Raw genomic sequence first — 20,604 nt, 5'->3', positions numbered from 1 at the left:
TGTTGGTGGGAATGCAAATTGGTGCAGCCACTTTGGAAAACAGTGTGGAGGTTCCTCAAAAAATTAAAAATAGACCTACCCTATAATGCAGCAGTAGCACTGCTAGGAATTTACTCAAGGGATACAAGAGTACTGATGCATAGGGGCACTTGTACCCCAATGTTTATAGCAGCACTCTCAACAATAGCCAAATTGTGGAAAAAGCCTAAATGTCCATCAACTGATGAATGGATAAAGAAATTGTGGTTTATATACACAATGGAGTACTATGTGGCAATGAGAAAGAATGAAATATGGCCCTTTGTAGCAACGTGAATGGAACTGGAGAGTGTGGTGCTAAGTGAAATAAGCCATACAGAGAAAGACAGATACCATATGTTTTCATTCTTATGTGGATCCTGAGAAACTTAACAGAAACCCATGGGGGAGGGGAAGGAAAAAAAAAAAAGAGGTTAGAGTGGGAGAGAGCCAAAGCATAAGAGACTCTTAAAAACTGAGAACAAACTGAGGGTTGATGGGGGGGTGGGAGGGAGGGAAGGGTAGGTGATGGGCATTGAAGAGGGCATCTTTTGGGATGAGCACTGGGTGTTGTATGGAAACCAATCTGACAATAAATTTCATATATTATAAAAAAAATAACAGCCTGCTTCATTCATTATAGTACCCCTTCACTTAACTTCCAGTTGCCCTGGGACTTAAATTTTTTTTTTTAATTTTTTCAATGTTTATTTATTTTTGAAAGAGAAAGAGTCAGAGACAGAGACAGAGATGGAATGCTAGCAAGGGTGGGGCAGAGAGGGAGACATAGAACCTGAAGCAGGCTCCAGGCTCTGAGCTGTCAGCACAGAGCCTGATATGGGGCTCGAACTCACAAACTGTGAGATCATGATCTGAGCTGAAGTCCATTGCCTAACCGACTGAGCCACCCAGTTGCCCTTCTGGGACTTTAAAGTTTATTCATTCAGTCAATGTGTCATTTTTTAATCAAATCTTCATGTGTGATTTTTATTTATTCCTATTGGCTGATGAAACTAAAACTCCTACTTTACCTACTTTCTTATCTCTAAGTATATATTTCTTTCTGTTTTCTAGTTAATTGGATTAGAATAGTTACTTCTTCTCAAAATCAGTAGGTTCAAAATAACCATATTTATTTAATAAACCCAACCCAAATTTGATTGTTCCATAGTTTTCTTCTCTGTGTTATGGCACCATCATGCTCAGTATCACCTGAACTGGAAGACAGTTCCTTCTCCCCTACCCACTTCAGCTTATTAAATCAAGTTTCACTCACTTAGAAAAGATTTACAGAGTACCTACTCTTACCAGGAATCATTCTCTAGGCAATGGAAATAGCAATGGTCAAGACAGATTCTAAAAACAAACAAAAATAAAAAAGCTATTGCATAATTATAAATGCTCATTAAGGTAAGATGGCATTCTAGAAAAATACTGCAAGGCTATTTTAAATTGGGTGGTCAGAGAAATCCATTTTGGGCAGGAATCATTTAAGTAGAGGTATACATTATGAAAAGCTGCTCATGTGAAGATGGAAGTAAAAGAGCATTCCAGTCAAAAGGAAGAAGGGGTGCAAAGGCCCAAGTTCTGGGAGTCAAGTGCAATTAAGCAACAGAAAAAGTAAATGGTGAGTATAGTGAGGGGAAAGTAGTTACAGATGAGGTTAGAGGGTTAAGTAAGAGCCAGGTCATGTAGGGCTTTGTTAATCGTGTTAAGAAATTTGAATTTTATTCTAAAGTAATGGAAATTCTTTGAATGGCTTTAAACAAAGAAGTGACATTATCTGATTTAGGTTTAAAAAGATGGGCCTAAAAGCTCAGGAAGTCAGTAAGAGGTCAATGCAGTGGTAGTAGTAACAAGGATAGGACTGGTATTATAGCAATGCAAATGAAGGGATGTATTTAGATGGCACAGTTGAAATAAATCATTGGCAGAGTTGAGGAGGAACAGAATTCTGCCTAGATTTTCATTTTCTGCAACCAGATGAGTAATGGTGAACTTTACTGAAACAGGGAAGGTTGGAGGATGAAAGCTTTAGTGTTTAGACCACATTAACTTTCAGAGTTATATTTGACACACATGCCCAATGATGTCAGTTGACCAGGTACATATACTGATCTGAGTTCTAGGGAGGAGTCAGAGCTGGAAATAGATATTTGAGAATAAGACTTTAAAGCCATAGGACAGGATAAGGTTACTTCAAGGTCAGATCTCCTAAGGGTTGTGTGTTGAAACAGAAAAAGGTCAAATATAGATATATGGGCTCTCCAACACTTAGAGTTAAAAAAAGTATGAGCAAAGAAGACTGAAAAGAGTTACCAGCGAAGATAGGAGAAAAACCAGAAGAGAGGATACTATAGAACCCAAGTCAAAGTGCAACAAGGAGCAGAAGCTGGATAATTGTGTTGAAGGCTGAATCACATGGATTCTATCTCAAATGTTGTGTTGCATTAACAAATATTGATTGGAATTTTATGCAAACATTATGCCAGGTGCTCCTGGGAAGAGTAACAAGAGGCACAATCAGGGACCTAAAAATAAAACTTCTAGATCAAAGTTTATTTCTCTATCTATAAAGATCTACAACAGCATCTATTTATCACTGACAATCTGTGTGTGTGTGTGTGTGTGTGTGTGTGTGTCTTTGCACGTGTGTATGTTACTCTACCTATAGGTATCAAAAACTTTTAGGAAAATATGATTTGGATTTGAAAGGAATTATCTAGTAACAGTCTTGATCAAGAGAGAAGAATGATAACTTAAGGTCCCTATTTGGATGGCTTATGTGGGATGGTGTTGAGATGGGCGACCCGGCCAACTTGAAATTTGCTATGGATATCTTGGGGTGGAAGTGGCATTTCAGATGGTGCAGCCATTCCTGAGCTCTGACTTGCAGGACTTGATTTATAATTTATTTTATGGAATGGAAGACATTACGATTCTATGTAGATAGTGTTCAGGATAAATAATAGACATTTATTTACTTACTAATGGGTAGTTATAGTATCTAACCAAGTAGAGTAATCAGTTAGTTTTAAAATATAAAACTAAAGTAGCAAGAGCATCTTTACCTATACTTTGAGTGATTTCTATGGAAAAGCATGTAAAGAGATTTTTCTTGAATACAAAAGTCCTGAAAGATAGGTAGATGGCAGAATAATTTTGAAAAATTATTATGTTTTTTCTCTGTATTTTTTCCTTCCCCATATCTCAAGCTAGGAGTTGCACTCTGGGTATTTCCTTCCTCAGAATTTTATTAGGTAAAAAGCACAAGCTGAAAAGCTGCTTGCTGAGAGATCTGTCTCAGCTATTGCAAGAGTGTGTGTGTGTGTGTGTGTGTGTGTGTGCACGCGCACGTGCGCCTAAAGTCACTGAAAAGGTTGTAAAGTCTGGCTTAAAAGCAGCAAAGCATCTATACATGAAGGGAAAAGGTAGGCATGGACTAAGGGTGCTCAGTGGCAATCAGTATAGCTTAATGATACTACAAGAGAGGCACATAATGCTTTATTGCAAGAGAAGACTCTAGGACCTTGGTACAACTCTGAAAGCCTGAGAAAAGCCCTAACAAATAATGTTTGAAATTGAATTTCCCACTGGGATTCAATTAAATTAAAAACAAATGGTACTATGTGCATTAGTGTATACACTAATTCAGTTATTTTCATGTTCAGTGATTTTATACACAACTGTTTTAAGTAGAAATCATTAACAGATATCAATGTGTGTGTATATGTATTTACTTATAAGTGTGTAATACTTATTTCTTTTGCATAGAAGCCATTAAAATTCCATGTAGATAGTGTTCAGGATAAGTACCAGAAATTTATTTAGCTAATTATGATTAATGCTGTCTAAGCAAGTAGGCTAACTAGTTAGTTTTAAAAATAAAATTAAAGTTGCAAGAGCAATTATTACATATACTTTGAGTGATTTTTGTGGAAAATCATTCAAAGATCTTTTTCTTGAATGCAGAAGTATAAATACACATACAAGATAATACTTACGGCCAGGCAGGGTTTGTGTAGATATCCAATTTGAAGCATTGCCATAACCAGCATTGGTGCTGGCAGCCACTTGGAATCTGTACCATCTAAATTTCTTTAATCCATACACTGTCTCTTCAGTTAGGTTAGCTTCATAAAGGTATTGGGTTTTTTGATACTCAACACATTCTTCAGAATCCCATTCTATGCATTTCTGAGCCCGCAACTGAGTGGTGATCTTGTAATTTTGGAAGTAGCCAAGAATAGAGTCAGGTCTCATCCATGTTAATGTTGCACTAGTTGACTGAACATTAGAAAAAGCAATATTTGTGGGTACACTGGGGACTAAAAATTAAGGGAGAAAAATTGAAAACAATTAGAATTACCAAAAATTTTGTAAATGGAAGGAAGAAATGGATTAAAAAATATGTCCCTATTATGCACCTAGTGGCAACTCTTATTACAACTGCCCTTAGATTAGTATCACCACATTTAATGAGCAGAACCTTAAGGTGATGCTTCAGAGACTGCTGGTTCAAACGGTAGAGGGCAAAACAACTGTGATTTTATTAATTCCCAATTTTGCTCCCAAATTCACTCATAAGAATCTTATATAAACTTACTTTGGCTTCATATATAAGTACTGGTACAAAAGAAAATTATATGCTCATTTAAACTTATATACTTCCCTGGGTATGGTCTGAGTTTTAATATTCAGTTCCCAAGAAAAACATACTCATATTTAAATGTCTATATAGACACAATTACATCTTATACATAGTAAATGCTGAATATAAAATAATTCTAAATAAACAATATTATTAACTTAATTGATTTATTTAATTAGCTGATTTTTATTTTATCTTGCATATATCTAAAACTGACAAAATCTTTTCTAGAATATCATTCAGCAGACTAATATTAATACACAGACTAAGGGGCACCTGGGTGGCTTAGTCGGTTGAGCATCGGACTTCTGTTCAGGCCATGATTTCACAGTTCGTGAGTTCGAGCCCCATGTAGGGCTCTGTGCTGGCAGCTCAGAGCTTGGAGCCTGCTTTGGATTCTGTGTCTCCCTCTCTGTCTGACCCTCCCCTGCTCGTGTTCTGTCTCTCTCTCTCTTTCTCTCTCTCTCAAAAATAAACGTTAAAAAAATTTAAAAAATACACAGACTAAGGTATCTGTCTATTACCCACAATCACATAGTCCTACTTGGAGTCACTTAATAGATTTCATATTAACCACTGGTTTGCTATATGCATATCCTGTGTCAGGCTCTGAGCCTGGTGTTAAGGATTCAATATACATAAGGCTTATGTCTTATTTTCAAGAAATAGCCATTTATTGAATTAGTAATAATACAAGCATGTTATGGTTAGGAATACGAAAGAACAATGCACTAAGTGGTATAAGCACTTTCTTCAACCATGCCTTTCCCTGTGTGTGTGTACAAGGGTTTTTGCTTAGAAGGCTGAGATAGAATGATACCAAGTGACTTGTGTGAAAATTATATAATTCACAAAAGCTGTATAACAATAGTCACATTTAAAAATAAGAAAATGATGAGTTAGAAAACCCATTCATTCCTAAACATCATATGTTTTTTTTTTTAAGTTTATTTACTTATTTTGAAAGAGAGCGGGGAGAGTGCACAAATGGGGGAGGGACGGAAAGGGAGAGGGCAAGAGAGAATCCCAACCAGGCTCCGCTTTGTCAGTGCAGAGACTGATATGCAGCCAGAACTCAGGAACTGCAAGATCATGACGTGAGCCAAAGTCAGATGCTTAACTGACTGAGCCACCCAGGTGACCCCTAAACATATCATATTAATTCAGGATTCAATAAATATCTAATGAGCACCTAATTTGTGTCAAGTGTTTAACAGCATTTACACAATAAAACTATAAGTAAATATTGTATATAATATTTTAGATGATGATTGCTGTTATGGGGAGAAATAAGGAAGAAATAAGAAAGAGAGAGAGATGATCTAGGGATACTGAAATTTTTAATTGAGTAGTCAGAGAAGACGTGAAGTTCTAATCTAAGCTCTTTAGATTAGAAGGCATGAAGTTCCTGATGAAGGCTTGGGGAAAACCATGGGAATATTTGAAAAAAGGACATTCCCTGCAGGGGAAAATGCATGATTATAGGCACTAAGTTGGAGCTATGCTTGGTATATTTCGAGAATAACAAGGAGGCCAGTGTCGCTAGAAGGAGTTGCGGTCTAAGAGGAAATAATGAAAGCTAGATTGTGTATGACATTGTAGGACATTGTTAATGACTTTCATTTGAGCAGAGGAATGACAGACTCTAACATGTTTTCATGGAATTGCACCAGTCACTGTGCAGAGCATAGACTGAAGGGAGATAAGGGTGAAAACAGGGAGAGCAATTAGTAGGCTGTTGCAATGCCAACACAACAGATCATGATGGTCTGACCCAGATTGCAGCAGCAGAAATGAACAGAAGCTTTCAGATGCTGAACATCATTTGAAAGGGAGCTGACAGGATTTGCTGATGCATGACATGTGAGGTGGAAGGGAAAGAGAGAGTAGAGGAACGCCCTATGGTCTCTGGATTGAGCAAACAGAAAGATAAGTCATTATTAACCAAGCTGGAAAGAGTAAGATTTGGGGAGAGAGATTAAGAATTTATTTTGAGCATGTTAACTTTGAAATGCCTATCAGATACCCAGAAAGAGATGTCAAATAGTAGATGGATACATTAGTCTGGAGTTCTGTAGAAAGGCCTAGACTCCAGTTAAAAATTTTAATTTCATCTTAAATTTTTATTGAATTATCTATAGATCTATTGCTTATATATTTGCCTAAATCTGGAAGAGAAGACAAAGTCTAATGCAATGGAAAACAAGAAGTGGATAACTTAAAGCCATATGATTAGATTAAATTACTCTATTTTCCAATACTAATAGTTATCATTGAACCTTACTGTATTTAATTAAACATTAACCTTCAAAGTAGCATTAAAAACAGAATACTTGATATGCTACCTACAACACACCCCTCTTCTATTTTTAGTTATGCAGAAAAGCAACTAGAGAAAAAGTTATTTTTAAGGAAAATATACCTTATAGAGGAATCAGTTTTAGATCTGATTAAAAAATAGAATTTCCAGGGGCACCTGGGTAACTCAGTTGGTTAAGCGTCCGACTTTGGCTCAGGTCATGATCTCATGGTTTGTGGGTTTGAGCCCTCCGTCGGGTTCTGTGCTGACAGCTCAGAGCCTGGAGCCTGCTTCTGATTCTGTGTCTCCCTCTCTCTCTGCCCCTTCCCTGTTTGCTCTCTCTCTCTCCCTCTCTCTCTCAAAAATAAACATTAAAAAAAATTTTAAATTGAATTTCTATAAAAGGTAGAACTTCCATAATTTACTTAAATCTCGTAGCCACTAAATTTGAACTCAGACCACCTGAAGAGAAAACAAATTTAGACATATGGGTGATTTGAGGGTTCAGGAAAGTTTTAAGTGAAAGGTGGCATGTGAGATAGAATTTCACTGATTATAAAGGTAGAGACTTAGAAGAGGGGGTACTGTGATCTAAGTCAAGTTCAACTATAGTTTATAATTCATATTGGCAATTACAAACAGAAAGGCTGTACAATAACTGGGGAACATACTGTGTTAGAAGGACTTACAGTTTGTCAAGCAATGGAAAGCTATCAAGGTGTCAGAGTGAGATGTTCAGAAATACATTTTATCAAGTCTTGTCTGGTAATTACACAACAGGAGAAGGGACAAATTTATAGACCACTGGATGTGTTCAGGACAAATAAGACAGTAGCAATAAGAAATAAATACATTTTTAGATCTATTTTGGTGGTTGAATTCATGGAACAGGCAAATGAATCAAAAGATGACAGGGTTAGAATTTGAAGGAAGTTTAGAGATGATCCTGGTCAATTTGTCTTTTTATGTCTGACCTTTAGGTAGGCAGATGTCCCCCAAGATTCCTGGCCCCTGTATACTCCCCTCCGTGCAGTTTTTCAACCAAGCACTGCTATAGGTGCTGATATGGAAAAGTTTTTTCAGCTGTAATTAAGAAACCAAATCAGTTAAGGAATATACTTGTGATAAGCCCTGGGTGTTGTATGGAAATGTTGAATCATTATAGTGTACACCTGAAGCCAGTATTACACTGTTAACTGAAATTTAAATGAAAACTTTTAAAAAATAAAAAATAAACAAAAGAGGCAGAGATTATCCAGTAGACCTGATTTTATAGCATGAGTCCTTTAAAAGCAGAGAGTTTTCTTTGGCTCATTACAGAGGAAGTAACATATTCTAGACAAGAGATATATTCAATGTACAAAAATTTATCCATTGCTGCTTTTGAAGAAGAGGGCCATATGGTAAGAATCTAGGACTATCTTTAGAAATTAAGAGCAACCTCTTGGCTATGAGCCAGCCAGGAGATGGGAATCTGAGATCTACAACTGTAAGAAACCAAATTCTGCCACAAACTTGTGAGCTTAGAAGAGGATTGAGCTCCACATGAGAATACAGCTGAATGACACCTTGATTTCAGCTTGTGAATCTCTGGGTAAGGAATCCAGGCATAACATAGCCAAACTTCTGACCAACAGAACTGTGTAATAAGCAATAAGTGTTGTTTTAAACCACTAAATTTGTGATAACTTGTGACATGACAATAGAAAACTAATACAATTTCCTCCTATAAAATGACCAATTTCTACTTTTCTGGCCTCTGCTTAAATATGTAGAGCAAAAGGAAACTCAAAATCTTGAGGGGCTTCTTTTAAAATTTATTTCCAGATACCTCTATTAGTTTGTCCTTCATTGGGTTTTTAAAATGTTTTATTTATTTATTTGAGGAGAAGAGGGGGCAGAAAGAGACAGAGAGAGAGAATCCTAAGCAGGCTCTGTGCTGCCAGTGCAGAGCCCAATGTGGGGCTTGATCTCATGAACTATGAGATCATGACCTGAACTGAAATCAAGAGTCAGACGTTTAACCTACTGAGCCACCCAGGTGCCCCTGTACCTCATTGTTTTGAACTGATAGTCACCCTCCTATAAATATTAATTCTAATCTGAAAACCCACCTTCAATAGGCCTAATCCTTTTTTCTTTTTTTAATTTTTTAAAAATTTTATTTTAGAGACAAGGAGAGGAACACACACACACACACACAGAGAGAGACAGAGAGAATGAGAGAGAGAGAGAGAGAGAGAGAGAGAGAGAGAGAGAAAATGAATCTTAAGCAGGCTTCACACTCAGTGCATAGCCTGATGTGAGACTGGATCCCACAACTCTGGGATCATGATCTAAGCCAAAATCAAGAACCATATGCTCAACCAACTGAGCCATCCAGGTGCCCTCTAATCCTCTTTTCATTGCCACTTTGTCCAACATGTACACCAAAGATCTAGAAAGGTTTTGATTCTACATTCATATCAATAAAAAAGATTAATTAATCCAAATCGTGTATGCTTATTATTTATTATATACACATGCAAATATCAATCTACATACTAGACTGTGTCTCTGAAGGTCTAGAATAATGCTTGCAACAAAACAGGCATTCAATAAATATTTTTTTTAATGTATGAGCAAATGAGTAAGAGAGAGTAACAGGAGATTTGATTTAGATAAATGGTCAGGAAAGGCTTTAATTTAATCAGATAACTAACAGAGAAGATGTAGCTTCCTAGGTGAAAACATCAGGATGTGTTAAGATTCTGAGGGAAAAGAGAGTAGTTTTTAGGAACCCTTAAGAAACATATCTGAGTCCACAAGGACATGGATAAAGGTAGGAAGCTGGAGATAAAAGCCAGAATCAGATAATGTTGAGCCTTGTGAACTGGATTCAAGATTTTTAGTTTTATCCCTAAGAGCAGTGGGGATACTTGAGAAGTTTAATATTGACTTTTCATCTGCATTAAAACCATAGACTCTCTTCTTTCCTGGGAAACAGGGAGTATGATCTACACATTTCCCTCTCTTTTGAGTCCATGATCAACCACCCCTTCCATGTTCAATTTCCCTTACCTAGGGTTTACTAAGCAATTAAAGTGGCAAGAAAAAGGGATGCATTAGTTATCCAATGAACTGGAGAAGGCAAGAGTCTACCCTTTTCCTAATTCAACAAAAGGGATGACTAAATGCCCATGGTTCTATGACCAATTTCCCCCCCTCCAATATTCAGATCTTAGGAATGAAGACTCCAATGGCAAAATATGTTACATAGTAAAAATTTTCAGCAGATTAATTCTGGTTCACAGACCTTGTGTTTTCCAAATAAATAACACAGAGGGGGGAAAAGAGTTCTAAAAGGATAGTAATTTAACTTGATAAGGAAAAAAGAAGAATTTTTTGTAACCTGACTAAAGGAAGAGGAACAACAACTGAGTTGCCCTCCATTTGACAGACACAGTGATGGACCTTCCACAGATACACAGTGTCTGGCACATACTGGGCACTCAATAAGTGTTGACTGTATGCATAAATTATGTTTCATTCAAACAGTCCTTTGGTTTTCACGTGGTGCAAAATTTTACGCACATATCCCAAACAAATTTATTTAGAAAGATAAACCAGAAATAAATCTAAGTCGAAGCCAAATACATAGTATAACTCATAGACAGTTTTTTTTTAAAGGCTACCTCAGTGGCACTCATAAATGACCAGCATTTATATGCGGTATCTTCTCTTTTGATGAACTGCGTGTTGAACTAGACTGTTTCAAAGCAACTGCCCTATTGAATTACAGATACAAAAAGGATTACACTCATTTTAGCATGGAGAATCGGATTTCCATTCTTTAAGAATGACTAAAAACCTCAATTTTTTTCTATCCACAGATGGTACTAATTTGAACATATCATTCCATGCTTCCTGGAGTAATCACACAGCTTGCTTAGATTTTCTAAACATGACTGAACTGTGATGAAGCGATCAACATTCACTGGCAAGGTATTCTGTAAATTACATTTTTATTCATAAATTATTCTTATCTGTGAAGTACTTTCATCATGATTGAAATGAAAGCTATAGAACTATATAAGTGACATTTGTTGTAGGTTGAATGCATGTCAGTTGTTACTGACTATTTAGTAGGGTTCCACTTAGAAGATGGAAGTGTGTATAAAGTGTAATTATTCTCTAAACTTCTGAACATCAATTATGAGCAGTTGCCAACCTCCCATGATAAGATTCTTATGGTAGTCTGTATTGACTTCTCACTGACCTGATTAAGTACACTAACATGAAAGACCAAGTTTCCTTAATTCTTTATTTATGACTATATTTTTATCTTCCACTGCAGAGGTACTTTCTTTTAAGCAAAACAGATGCCTGAAAATTTATATTTATAAATTATATTTATAAAATTTTAAAAAGTATGAACACAATGTTTCCTAGGTTATTAAGAATATTTTTGTCTCTACTAATTTTAAATAATCTACAGTCTTTTTAGAAACACAAAGTACTAATATGTGATCTTATACAAATAAAAGTACAGTTTACCAACACTAACACAGTATGAATCAATATAAAAATAGAAATTCCTACAAAGTTCAGTGCAAAAAATATTTCAGCCTACCAGATACAAATTTTGCACTAATTTGAATTTAATCAATAGCAATTACTGAACATTCACACTGAATGGTGTGAGCAAGTTATTAGTCTTAGGGTATAAGTTGTTTTTCATACACATATGAAAAGTAATTTAGCTAACAGAAACCACCACAAATAGGTGATGCCCAAAGGAAAGTTTCAGTGGAAGAATATCTAGTGGCTAATTTGGAGGAACAATTGAGAATCGGTAAAGACGTGCTGGAAAAGATGTTTAAACACAATGAGTATGGGAAAGATATAAGTAGCTACAAATTGTCAAAGTCTAGAAAGTATACTAGACTGGAATAAAGAAAGTTTAAGGAAGTAATAAGAAAAAAGAGGGGGCCATAAAGTGTGTTATGTTACTGAAAGGCACTGAAAGTTTGAGAGGTGAGTTTAGGTAACTACTGGAGGCACTAGAGAGCAATCAACAGAATGAATTTGTAAAGTCTAAACTTAAGAAAAGCCTGAGCCTCCCCATAGCTAGTTAATAGGAAAAGTTTAATTTGATAGAAAGTGGTTAGATGTTGTATATATACAGTACAATGCAGATTACAATAATAACAAAGAATAATTAGAAACAGAGCTTTTAAAAAAGGCAAAAGAATATCAGCAGAATGTGATTATTTTTTTGGGCAGAGAAGAGTACAACATAGAATGAACCCAGGAATCGGGTCAACAGATAAAAAGTACACTGTACACTTCCTAGAGGGAGGCTATGATTTGGCCCTGTGTTACAGAAAGTAATACAAAGGAAAAACTCAAGATTGTAAATCTCTGTGATTATAAATAAAGAAAAATTAAATGAATAAGAAAATGCAATAACCTGTCACTGAGATGAGAGATATATTTCTCTCTCAGAAAAAAATCAGATAAACAGGTTACAATGTAATTTAATGAACAATATCCTCAACAACATCCTTACATAGTAAATGCCAAGTATCTTTAACTTGGCTCTTTGTTACAATGTCTCTCAATGTGACTGAGCAGAGTAACTATCAAACATGGTTTTGTACAACTATTTCTTCAGAGGTTCTAATTATTCAGTTCAGGCACTCTTCTCTCTAGCAGTCTGGCTTACTCCAGAAATATATTTTGGAGTAGCTGGGCCAGAATTTATCAAAATAAACATGATTTCAGGTGGTGTTACAAAGCTGGGAATATGGACTGACACACTGTTATTAGTGTGCCAAATTAAATCATCTTAACATATTCCATTCACATGAAAAAGAACTGAAGAAGTATCTGTAAACAGGAAAAAATTTCCTAAAAATGTTTAAAGTGTCTGTCCTACTGCACGTAGAGATAGACAACTGGGGGACCCAAAACTCTATGGACCACAGATATAATAATCATAGTTTTTAAATCAAGTATTACTGAATGCACAGCTTACTTATAAAAATATCTCAGTAAAACTTTTGTTTTGCTTTGTTTTTGGAGAATACTGTAAAGAAAATGGGTTATACATGTTCTGTTTGGAGGGAAAATAAGTTGATTTGTTTTATAAAGTCATTAGTTTGACAGCTCTAGATAGCAAGCCATCTCATGAGAATATCCATCAAAAACGACAAATTTGATTTGAAATTATTTATCTGAAGCAGTTCTTAGGGAGTATTACATAGCAGTTAGTTGTCTATTAAGAACAACTCTATAACACCTGGAGACTAAATTGAATCATTGACACTAATGAAGAAATGAGACATACTGGTTTGGGGGGATTTGTTTGAGGGATTCGAGTAAATTACATGTTAGTTTCATATCTTGTTAACATGAATAAATAGAGATATCTTGGGAGGAGAAGATTGGGTTAGTTAGCCTAAGAGGTCAAGAAAGGCCAATTTGGGATAATTATGCATATATAAGCTTGGAAATCATAAGAGTAAATAAACATTTAAAGGGACTATTTGTATATATAGTTTCACAACAGCAGATGATGAACTGAGTCTCTGTAAAGTTAGTAGTAAACGGGCAGTCAAATAGAACTGGAAAAAAAAATCATAAAAAAAAAACTTAGGTAAGCCCATAATATCTGGCATATATTGATATTAAGAAATATTTGTTTAACAGGGGCACCTGTGTGGCTTACTCGGTTGAGCATCTGACTTTAGCTCAGGTCATGATCTCACGGTTCCTGAGTTTGAGCCCCACATAGGGCTTGCAGCTGTTAGTGTGGAGTCAGCTTTAGATCCTCTGTCCCCACCTCTCCCAGCCCCTCCCCGGCTTATGCACTCTGTCTCTCTTTCTCTCTCTCTCAAAAATAAAGAAAACATTAGAAAGGAAGTATTTGTTTAACAAATAAATGAACAAATGGATGAATGCATGCACAGATTTCAAGAAGAAAGTGTCACCAATTCGGTAACCAGTATTGATTGATGAACAAGTGTCACCAATGCTGATTGTAACGAAATGCTGCTTGAAACAATTCCTGTTTTCTAAAGAGTGTAGTTGCACAGAAAACCTTGATAGATTAAAATATACAAAAGGAATCCTGATCTAAAGTTTGGGGAAAGCTCTACAAAAGAGAAAAGAGAATTTGGAGTTTACAGGGATTCCATGAGACATGCATACACACACACACACTGGGTAAGGGTGGGGGGAGAGAATAAAAGGAGATGGAAAGAGAAACAACCAATAGAGGAGAAAGGATCAAAAGATCGAGTGAGACTGGGGATTCTGTGAAATAAAGTAGCAAATAGAAAAGTCCCTGATTGCCAACATATTTGTAAGAACAAAAATATCTACTACTGTTCCTTTTAGAGTCATGTATATTATTGCAATGTAAACCTCTCTTCTATGTGCTTATCACAAAATATTCAGTAAGGCTATTGTAAATACAATGTTCAGTGTGACTAGAATTGTCAAAATCATGCAACAAATAATTTTGCAGAGGCAGTCAAAAATGTATATCAAAATATTTCAGCGCCCAAATATAGTAAGTTTGAGAATCTGTTTTGATGATACAACAGCAGTTTGTATCAGATTAAATCTCCTGCAGATAACAACCATGCACCCTGGATGGAGCAAACAAACAAACAAACAAACAACTTGTGGCTTGAGGTGTCAGAGAATGGAATGTGAGACTGCCAAAGTAGCTGGAAAAGGAGGGAGCCAAAAAGGGGGTAGGCCTAAATTCTGGGTCTAAACTCCTCTGAAATCCTTGGCTACTCGCTTAATCATACATGTATAAGGACAGACTGAGGAACACAGTGGAAAGAAACAGATGGAAAACTGAGTAGAAATTTTAATTGCTTCCCAGTGCAGGGGAGACAGAATTTGGAGTTTCAATATTTTTTAAATTTTTTTAAAGTTTATTTATTTTTGAAGGAGAAAGAGACAGAACATGAGTGGGGGAAGGGCAGAGAAACTGGGAATTGCAGAATCTGAAGTGGGCTCCAGGCTTCAAGCTGGCAGCACAGAGTCTGACACGGGGCTCCAACTCAGGAGCTGTGAGATCAGGACCTGAGCTAAAGTCGGACGCTTAACTGACTGAGCCCCCCAGCCACCCTTGGAATTTGGAGTTTCAAACCCACCAAATTAAGGGCTTGGTAAATAGCACAGGCCTCATATTAAAATCCTAAAAGGATCATATATTTACTTTATTCTCTGTTCCAGGATCAAGGAATTTCCTCTGTAGATAATAGAGAAACCAAAACCACATACTCACAAAATCATCATTCAGTAATTTAATAGTCTGTTAGAATAAAGACTAACACTCTTAAGAACAAGATAACAAAATCCAGAGTTTATGCAAAACATCACCAGCAAAGTCTAATATAAGTTTAAAAATTACAAGGCAGGCAGGAAAATTACTAGTGACAGGAAAATGTGACTCATAGTCATGAGAAAAAAGTGTTCAACAGAAAAAAAAAATCACAGAATGCCTCAAGTGCAGGAATTATCAGAAAATAAATTTAAAACTATGTAAATATTTTATTTTACTTAACAGAAAACATGACCATAATTAGAAACCAAATAGGTAATTTCAGCAGAGAAACAGAGATAATGAAACAGAATTAATCAAAATTCTAGAACTTAAAAATACATCTGAAATGAAACATTCATTGGACTTATAACAGCTTAAAGACAGCAGAATATTGTCAATAAACTTGGTGAAACATCAATAGAACTCAATCTGAAGAACATAGAAAAAAATGAAAAAAATTAATAAAGCCTCAGTCACTTAAAGGATGATGATATCAAGGTTATAAATGGAGTCTCAGAATAGGATAGAAGAAGGAAGAAAAATATTTGAAAAAATAATGACCAGAAATTTCTCAAATTTCAGAAAAATATTAATTTATCAATACAAAAAATTAAACGAACCCTTAGCAAAAAACAAATGCAACAAAAAGCACATTAGTCATATCACTGACAAACTGCCTTAAAGAAAAGATAAAGAAAAATGTCTTGAGAAGTGCCAGAAAAAGTAATATGTATCACACACCAGAGCTAAGAATATAAATCGCAGCTGACATCTCATCAGAAACAATAAGTACTAGAAGACAAAGGAATGACATTTTTAAGGTGAAAAATACTGGGGTGTGGAGGGTGGCAGGGAGATGGGGTAACTATCCATCCAGAATTTTATATCCAGAGAAAAAAATCCTTCAAAAGTGGAAGCAAAATAAATCTATTTAAAGTAAATAAAATCTGAGAGAATTTGATGCAAGCATACCTGCACAGAAGAAACTCTTAAGAAAGTTAAAGGGCAATGACACTAGAAGTATGAACCTGGATGAAATGACACTGAAATAAAGAACACCAGAAACAATAATTATATAGAAAAGATATGTGGTCTTTTCTCAATTCATTTAAATCTCTACTGGCCCTGTAAGAAACATAATACAATAAACTGTGGTTTACAATGTACATATATGTAAATTATTTAAAGTATACAGATATCAAGTGCATGACATGAATAGCACAAAATATGGCAAAATGCATGGAATTGTATTTTTGCAACTTAATATTGTTTTAATGCTTATTATTTTTGAGAGAGAGAGACAGAAAGCAAGCAGGGGAGTGTCAGAGAGAGAGGGAGACAGAGACAGAGAGAATTGGAAGCAGGCTCTAGGCTCTGAGCTGTCAGCACAGAGCCCGACACAGGGCTCCAACTCACAGACTGCGAGATCATGATCTGGGCTGAAGCTGGCTGCTTAACCAACTGAGCCACCCAGGTGCCCTGCAACTTCACATTTTTATGTGAAGTTGTACAATATTAAGTAGCTATGACAAACTAAATAATCATATTGTAATCTCCTTGAGCAACCACTAAAAATAAGTATAGCTAAAAATCCAACAGATTAATTAAAGTAGAAAACTAAAACTATTCAATTAACTCAAGGGAAGGCAAGAAAGAGAGAAGAGAGGAACTAAAAAAGAGATAAGACAAGTAGAAAACAAATAGCAAATAGTAGAACTAAATTCAATGAAATTAATAATGACTTTAAGTGCAGATTAGGGGCGTCTTCATGGCTCAGTAGATTGAGCATCAGACTCTTGATTTGGGCTCATGTCATGATCCCAGGGCCTGGAATCGAGCCCTGTGTCAGGCTCCATGCTGAACAGGGCGCCTGCTTAAGATTCTCTCTTACTCTCCCTCTGCCCTCTCCCTAGCTCATGCTCTCTCTCTCTCTCTAAAAATTAAGCCACGAGATCATGACCTGACCTGGTTGGATGCCTAACCGACAGGTGCTCCCAAACAAAAGAACTTTTAGGACAAGAAGTATTCCCAAAGATAAAAGAGACAGTTGATAATGATTAAGGGTCAGTTAGGAAGTTATAGCAATCATAAATATGTATTTGTTAAGGAAAAAAAAACAAACTTTGAAGTACATGAATCAAATATTGACAGAACCGAAAGAAGAAACAGACAAATATACAATCATTGTGGGATATGTTAACATTCCCTTCTCAATAATTGATAGAATAATTAAACTGAAAAGTTGTAAGGATCTAGATTTGCAAAACATTAGTGTCAAACACATTCAACTAATACACAGAACATTAGAGCCAATAACTGAAGAATATACACTATTTTCAAGTGTGCATGGAAGAATATTCAACAAGTTAAATCATATGCTGAGCCACTGAAAATTTCTCAGCCAGCTTTTAAAAATTAAGTCTTAAAGATATATTCTCTGACAATGGCATAAATTAAAAATCGATGACATAAGAATATCTAGAAAAGTTCCAAATAATCAGAAATGAAACATATTTGTATATAACCATGGCTCAAAGAAGAAATTGCAAAGGAAATTAGAAAATATTTTACCTGAAAGAAAAAAACCAAAAATTTTGATATATTATTATCCAGAGGAGATTATACTATAAATGTTTATATATGAAAAGAAGAAATGTTTAAAATCATTATGCCAAGCGAAACAAGCCAGAAACAGAAAGGTAAATACTACATAATGCCACTCACGTGTTGAATCTAAAAAAATCAAACTCATAGAGGGTTTAACATCATTAATCGTCACTGATATGAAAATACAACTTATAAGATAGAAAATGTTGACACCAACTGGAATGTCTAAATTAAAAAGACTGTTAACACCAAATTCTGGTGATACTGAGAAATAATTATAACTCTCCTATACTGCTGTTGGGGTGTATTTAAAATAGTACAACCATTTTAGAAAACTGTCAGTTACTTACACACAAACACATATCTAGACTATGACCCAGGAATTCCACAAAAAAAGATTTAAAAAATATATGTATGGCAATTTTATTCAAAATACTTAGTTTAGAAGAAGCTACATGTCCACACACACACACACACACACACACACACACACACAAATAATGCAATATTCATAAGATGTGAAATTACCCCACAGTAAAAAAGAACAATTACTGAAATTTTCACAATTATGTTGAAAGAAACACACCAGACATTAAAAAGTATATACAGCCAAGAACAACTTAAACTAACTTTTGCTGATTGAAATCATGACAGTGGTTGCTTTGGAGAGTGGGTATCCAAGGGAATTTTCTGTGGGAGATGGAAATGTTCTATATGTTGTTGAGTGGTGTTACACAAGAGTATGCATTCGTAAAAACTCATTGAATTGTACACTTAGGTTCTGTACATTTCATTGCATATAAAATAATTTTCCATAAGTAAAAAACATTTAAAAAACACAAAAACATGAAAAGAAAAAAGCTTTCCCATAAAAATGCAGCAACAATATTCAAAATAAGTTATATATTTATATAGAAATTTTAAATGCTAGGCAAATACTTCCTAACTAATGTTTTACAAATCTAGGTGTTAGTAGAAATGATAAGTTTTATTGTATTTTTGATATATCCATTCTAGAAAAGAAGCCTTACAGATTAGGCCAAGCATGTCAACAACTGTTTTCAACTATCTTTTGGCAATTGGTTAATCTTCATGCAAAGTTCCTAATATACTTCTGAAAATAGCATTCTACCCAGCTTTCACAGAGCATATCTTAAACAGTTAACCATTCTCTGTAAAAACATCCTAAATACAAAGTTAGTTTTAAATCTTAAGTCTAAACTTTAAAAATGTTAGACTTCCATATAACAAATATTAATGTAGTTGTATTTTAAAAATTACAAACAAGATCTTGGCTTTTAAAAAATCCTATCTAAAGTAGGTTAATTTAGGGGCACCTGAATGGCTCAGTCAGTTAAGCATCTGACTTCAGCTCAGGTCATGATCTCACAGCTTGTGGGTTTGAGGCCCACATCAGACTCTGTGCTGACAGCTCAGAGCTTGGAGCCTGCTTTAGATTCTGTGTCTCCTCTCTGCTCCTCCTCTGCTCACGCTCTGTGTGTATGTCTCTCTCTCAAAAATAAATAAACATTAAAAAGAATTTTAAGTAGGGTAATTAATTAGTAACAAACCAGAAAATTAGGCTACTGATTTTTAATGTATCTTTTATTTGTATAGATTTCATTATTGTGATCCTTATGGAATACTACTTATTATCTTTCTAACATTGCAAATTGTCTCCAAAGTAATAATTTTTCATAAGGTATCCAGACACAGAACTGAATGGGTGATTTATTTGAGGTTGCAGTGAATACTAGGTGGTAAAAAATTCAAATTACAATGATAACATTAATACACTAAAAAGCATTATTTCTTTTCTTGAATTTTGAAAGTGTTCAATCATCTAGTGGTTTCTATTTATGTGTGCCTTCTATTTATAAAATAGCTTCCTGACCAAAAGTTATTTTTTCATATGCCATGAAACTTGTAATTGAAATTCACTAAATTATGGTTAACAATAGTTTGCACAACCTTCTCTTTGCTCAAATAATTTTCTTTGTATTCATATTGCATTATTTTAAAGTTGAGTTGTTACTAATGAAAATTTGCTGTCATTAAAAGTCCTATATTTTACATTTCAGAATTTTTACACCATTCCTAAGTGTTTTTCCCTGAAGCTTATAATCTCACAGAAATAACAGTTAAATTCCTGAAGCTTTCAAGTAATACGGTTACTAGAGATAAAGAAAGACGGCTTTTGCATGCACACACACATCCTTAATTTACTTAAAAAGGAAAGTAAAGGAGAATAAGAAAAAAAAATGGAGTGCAATGGGAGAGGAGGTTGATATGCAAAGGCTGTTATGAAAAGTATCAGCTACAGCTGCATAGGACAGGAATGGAAAATAGAGTAATAAGATATGCCCCAGTTCTTAAATAAGTTAATAAAAATGCTGCTTGAAGAACAGCTGTCTTTAGCTGGAGCAGGGATGAAGAAAAGAGTGGATGCCTGGAATATACTTAATGAAAGGTATTAGAGCATCAATGGGGTCAAAGAGAATTAAGCAGTAACTCAAATTCATTTTTTACCAATGGAATTATATTTAAAAGGACTTTTAAAATTACAATTTACAATCTGACACCTAAGACAATTTCATAATAGCCAACATTACACCTTTGGGACTTATCCAGGATAAAAAATGCGGTACGTACCTAGGAACTCTAAAGATTTCCCAGAATGGCTTCAGTATTTTACACAGT

At 35.1% G+C, this 20,604-nt stretch overlaps 1 protein-coding gene across 1 annotated transcript in view; it reads right to left on the bottom strand.

Annotated features, from left to right (window-relative positions):
* Positions 1 to 20,604, bottom strand: part of PTPRQ (protein tyrosine phosphatase receptor type Q) — a gene marked incomplete at its 5' end in the record, with an annotated part of 212,348 nt that overhangs the window by 97,424 nt on the left and 94,320 nt on the right. Inside the window, one exon of the mRNA XM_053199634.1 lies at positions 4,023 to 4,346. Within this exon, the coding sequence (XP_053055609.1) occupies positions 4,023 to 4,346 (324 nt within the window). The remainder of the gene's footprint in view (positions 1 to 4,022; positions 4,347 to 20,604) is intronic.

Source organism: Acinonyx jubatus, chromosome B4 (assembly GCF_027475565.1).
Source record: "Acinonyx jubatus isolate Ajub_Pintada_27869175 chromosome B4, VMU_Ajub_asm_v1.0, whole genome shotgun sequence".
Classification (NCBI taxonomy): Eukaryota; Metazoa; Chordata; class Mammalia; order Carnivora; family Felidae; genus Acinonyx; species Acinonyx jubatus.
Note: the sequence above shows the minus strand (reverse complement) of the source record. Positions and strands in the feature narration are given on the sequence as shown.